Here is a 5,732-nt window from a genome sequence, read left to right on the forward strand (position 1 = left end):
GCAATCTCTGCCTCTGGTCCTTCCTTAACAGCTACCCATCAGCTTCTCCAGAATGCAATAACATAATTTTTTTTCTTAGGCTTACCAACTACAGCTTATAATTTAATGCCTCTAAAACCTTTTCCATCCTTTTTTCTTGATCACGTATAGGCCCCCAACCTTCACTCTTTCTATATGATAATCCCATCCAATTTTGCCCCTCAGGCTAGTTCCTTGGTGTCATTTTGACTCCAAGCTGTCTTGGTGAGATCATATCCTTTCTGTTAAAGAAAAAGCCTGCTGTCCCCTCCGACTATTACCGACTCCCACATATATCCTGGGATTCAGACAGCAAAACAATCCTCCATTTCCTTATTACCCTAATCCTCTATACCCTTGATTATGGCTGTCCTATATATGATTCTGCTTCTACCTGCCTTCTCACACCTTGACACAATCCACCATTGCGGTCCAGTCTTAGGCGCTTTTTGCCCCTGTCCAGTTGAGAGCCTATGTATTGAATCAGGCCTCATATCACTTTATCGATGTTGTGCCCTTTTGTCTCTAAGAAACTAAGCTCATTTTCACCAAATTTCTCTTATCAAGCGATTTGTCACCTTAATCCTTTCTCCTCCCCCACATTGACCTACCCCTTTCCCTGTTCATACGGACGCTCTACTTTCCCATTCACCCATTCCTCACTTCTGATCTCTTATTCTTTCTGCCCGGTCCTTCCCTCCCTGACTAATACATTCCTCTTGTAATTACTCTCCTATTTACCCAGATCCACCCAAATCGAACGTCCCCTTTTTATCCTCTTCATACATTCTCTTAACTTAAAATATATTTTTTTCTCTAATATCTCCTCCAGTACCCTGTCTACACAGACTTTAAATCCACCTCAGGTATGGTTTCGCTGCAGGCTTTCCTTCTCACTCAATTTCCCTCCTTCCTCCTGAATCGAGCATCCTTACAACAAAACTATATGCAATGCTCTTCACTTGACAATGCATGTCTTCCATCTCTTTCTCATCCCTCACCATCTTCATTGACTCAGGCAACTCATTATCACTCATACAGTCCATACATGCTATCAACTCTATAGACCATAAGATACAAGACCATTTGTTTTATCTGTCTACACAACAGAAACAATAAAAAGCGGATATCTGCAGAATCTGCCACCCTGTCCACAATCTACCACCCCCACTTCAAAACTTTCCTCTATAACCATTGGCAATCTTTCTAGTCAGGTCTGACCACCAATAAAATACAAACCATAAAACCTTTCATCTCTCCTTGGGTTGCACCATATCACCAGAACAGATACTGGGAAACTGCCTATGTCCGTTTACGAATTGGTCACACCTCCCTCACCCAATCATACCTCATGTCACCTTCCAACCCACCTCTAAACTGCTCATGGTTAATGGTTAGTGGTTAAAAGCAAAATAAATGTGCTAGACATCTAAGGTCATGTAGCACTATAGGAAGGTACAATAAAGGATAGTGAAAGGCAGTTGACTTAGTAGTTAATTGCTATATGTCAACTATCTAGATTAATATTGAAAAGGTTAAAGATGGGTAAAGGAGTTGATGAGTGAATGGGTAAAGCTAGGGTTAGGTAAGGGGATTAGATCTAGTGAAGGATATGTATACGTCTGAGGAGGAGAACAGGTTGTCAAAGCAGAAAGTTTAAGATTCTGTAAGGGAGGTCAGTGAAGGAAGGATAGGTGGGGGAGAGCAGAGGTCCGGACAGCATCAAACAAGAACAGGATAACAGATAATTGTGCTGGGACAGTGGTTTGGAAGAGAGATATGGCAAGGTGTTTTCCGATGGATAAGTATAGACGAGACATAGAGGGAGTGTGAAGAAGACAAAATGGTAGTTGGGGATTGGTATAGGTGTAAGAAAAGCCTCTTGGAGGCAGATAATGAATGAGTTATAAGAACAGGGACATGACGAAGGTCAGGTCTATGAGAAAGGAAACTGAATATTCCAATGTATAAGAGCTATACTTTAGATGATCTATGAGTGATAAGGTTACAGTGCATGTTGGAGAATTTGAAGAGGAAGGAGCTAGGGGGTGAGATAACAAACAAATGAGAGGGGGAAGGTGGTGTTGTATCAGGAGAGGTATTAGGAAGTGGAGGATCTGGAGAAGGGCATTCACGTGTGTATCCAAAAGGGAGGGGAGAGAGGGGATGGAGGGAGGGTTAATGTAGGTGGAGCTGGAGCTAGGGGAATGTGTTGTGAGGGGATGGGTTGTGTTGGGTGGAAGTAGGAGGAAAGGGGGAGGGGGAATATGAGTAGGAGGAGGATGGATATCAGCAGTCACTTTGAGTTGTGGAATTTGAGGGTGGATGACGGGTTTCGGTGTCAGTTTGGGACTCCAGTATATAGTTTTGAATATCTTCAAGAGCTTCTGTAAAGGAGTTTTGTGAGACAAAGGTTTTCTTATGAGGGGGGGGGGGGAGAGGAAGAAAGGTAGGTGGAAGTGAGTTTGTGGTAAAAAAAATGGGTGGAACATTTAGTCTGTGTGCTGTGGGTAGTGTGGGGAGCTAGAAGGGAAGGTGTTGGGGGCTGCAGTAGTGATTGGAGTGTCTGGATTTAGAATGGCAAAAGAATTTGACTGGGGAAGGTAGGAGATAGAAGTAGGGAAGTAAGATGTAGGAGGGATAGGTATAGGGGAGAGTGTAAGAACGTCTTGGAAGGGAGGGGGAGGGGCAGAGCGAGTGATATTACTAGAGTAGGGAGTAACATCACCAGCCGCTTGGCCCCCTGGAGGGATAGCCAGCCATACCGTGCTCAAGCACTATCCCAGCTTACAGTACCATCTGTTTTGCTCTTTACCAATAAAAAGTTAAGCTGTCACAAATTGCCACTGTTCATCCAGTCCCACACAGGTTTTCTCTACTTAAAAGAGCCTCTTATATATGCTGAAACCTCAAATTCATGTAAACACTAAAATAACAGAAAAAATTACGTGTAATGGGGCTTTAAATTATGGTCGGATGTTTAAGTAATTTCTCCATACATGTAAATCTTGTTTTTATTGTCCTTTCACAGAACTCACCAGAAACTATCAGGCAATGTAAGCAGGGTTCATGCACTTTGCACACCACTTGTAACACAGCCACTTGACCAGCTGCATTTTGTTTCCTTATCCCAAGGGCGACCCTCTTGAGAATGCACTCCCAAATATTGAACACCCATGTTTATTTGGTCTGTAAATTAATGTCTGTGTTGATAATAAATCTTCCTTGTGTTGGCCACATTTGTTTGCTTAGGATTTTGTAATAACAAGACACATTTATAACTGCTATATTTATATGCATGTTAAACAATGAATGAGTTGATTAAATTGCATGAATTAGCAAATCAGTTCAATAATACAACCCAGGTACATGTCCAAAGAGGACCAAACACAACCATATACAGTATATAGAGACAAATGCATTTTTACAAATCTTTGCAGAATAATACAACAAACTTCTAATTCCCTTGCTTTTGTAAAAAAATGTTAAGGATAAAATAGTAATGTTCCATAACTGATATTAAGTTCAGGAAGAAAACTGATCCCATAACCAATTAAACTTTGATTGGGAAGACTTGAGTGTGTACAGTATTGAGAGTCAAAATCATTAACAGATTCATAAAATAATTCAAAATTAGAAAGGAGAGAAATGAAATGTTCATTCTGAGAAGGAATATAATAACCATATTAATACAAAGAAAGTTTGAAGTTGAGTAACCTAAAGAAAGCCTGGAAGGAATAGCAAAATGTATCATGGCCATTCATAGCACAACATCTTGATTTTTACAAGAAAAACAAAAGATTTTTTTTTCTTTTTGACTGGTTGTGAACTATTGCAACAATTCTTACCCTTATTTTACATAAACAGAGTCATGGCACCCTCAGTACCTTATTTTACACTGGTTGTTATGAATCAATATTAAACCCTTACAGGTGGGTACAGGGTCCAGTGTTGTGCATTGTGTCCATACATGCCTGCGTGCATGTCTTTTATAAACACTGACTTGTGTTAATGTTCCTCCTAAGAACTCTCCATCGGACCACTAAGCTCAGTCCAGCTTTGGTCTAACATATGAACATATTTTGACCTTTACATCTTCCTTTAGGGTTTTTGAAAACCAAGCATATAAATCCTAAAAAGCAATAATAAGTACACAATTTGTATTATAAAATAATCAAAAAACATTTTCATTTTTCCCCTCCCCTTTATTCCATTTTGAAAAAAATGAACTTTCCAGTTTTACACCCATAAGCTTGATTCAACTGTTTTACACCCATAAGGTTGATTCAACTGATCTCAAAAATCTTTTAACAAGCTGATAAGATCATCGAGTCTAGGCAAATAAAAATCAGGCAATAGCTTGTGTTTTTCTTCATCCATGTTGCTTGCATATTCTTCCAAGTCCTCCATTGTTGTCACACCTGTTAGTACCAGCATTGTCTGCAAGTTGCTATTCTTGCCAAAAAGAATATCTGTGTTAGACCTGAAATGTTAGAGTGAAATGTATTACATTTATTATTACATCAATAAAAAAAAAAAAAAAAAAAAAATATAAACATTATTGTCAATATAACATAAATAACAGGATATTTTTTTAAAAGCTGACCTCTATAAGTTCACTTTGTAAAAATGCAAAAAAAAGAGAAAATCTTGATTAAATACCAAAATCATTATTGGAGAAATCACCACCAAAAAATTCAGACTATATAAATAAGAAATGGCATGAATGTTACTTCTTTGTTCTTTAATGGTAAATTAGCTACATGAAAAAAACATTGCATCTTTGAAATGTAAATATATCCAATAAAAATGTTGTTTGTCGGAAAATTAAAATCTGTAATAGCCTGGTGTGTAAGAAAAATGCTTAAGGAAATGTTGCTAAACCAACTTCAATACCACACTAAAGAATATATTCATCTTCAGGCAATTTAACACAATTTAAATGCTTGATTAGCAGTGTCACCAAGAAGAGCTCATAATAATGATATGAGACTATTTAGCCTTCACATTAACTATGGTGAAGCATTTTGTTCAATTATGTTATGAAATTGCTACACAAATGTCTCTGATCTAAACACATGTATTTTTGTAAAAATGTGACTATAAACTTATATTCACATTCTCATATTCTTACTTATAGCAAGTCCATATAATCCCCATAGCTACATAAACTATATCACACTGACAACATTTAACTCAATGTTCATTATACATTCATTCTTGAAACCCTATTTTATAAGGTAATAAATGACCTTGTACTATTCATATCTACAGGGTTACTACTAATACATCTGAGATATGATATACATATAGTTTAAAATTGAGGCATTATACCAGACAACCTACCGATCTCCAATCATGAGAGTGCGAGATGCCTGAAGCTGGTGCTTCTCACTTAAAATTGTAAACATGTTCTTTGATGGCTTGCCTATGACTAAAGGTGGGCGGGCTACAACTGTCTCAACACAACTCACCATACATCCAGCACCTGTTGTGGATTATACATTAAAAAAAAAGGTAAGATTTTCTTTAATCCTTAGTCACAAAAGAAATCCTGATTGTGCTAAGTTTTTTACAGTCATATGAATGAAGTAAATGAGCTGAAGACCTGAGAACACTTTAAAAAAATAAAAGCAAGACTTATAGAATAATCACAATTTATTTGTGCATACAAATAATCAAAGGAACAAAAGTGGCACTAAATGGTATTATTG

General features: G+C 37.7%; 1 protein-coding gene across 1 annotated transcript; it reads right to left on the bottom strand.

Annotated features, from left to right (window-relative positions):
- Positions 1-3,292: 3,292 nt before the first annotated feature.
- Positions 3,293-5,506, bottom strand: LOC119578956 (glycerol-3-phosphate phosphatase-like; the record flags this gene model as incomplete). Its single annotated transcript, XM_037926637.1, is given in 2 exon segments — positions 3,293-4,501; positions 5,365-5,506. Coding segments are annotated over 2 exon segments (318 nt in total). The 3' UTR covers positions 3,293-4,314.
- Between the last annotated feature and the right edge of the window lie 226 nt (positions 5,507-5,732).

This window comes from Penaeus monodon, chromosome 11 (genome assembly GCF_015228065.2).
Source record: "Penaeus monodon isolate SGIC_2016 chromosome 11, NSTDA_Pmon_1, whole genome shotgun sequence".
Taxonomy (NCBI): Eukaryota; Metazoa; Arthropoda; class Malacostraca; order Decapoda; family Penaeidae; genus Penaeus; species Penaeus monodon.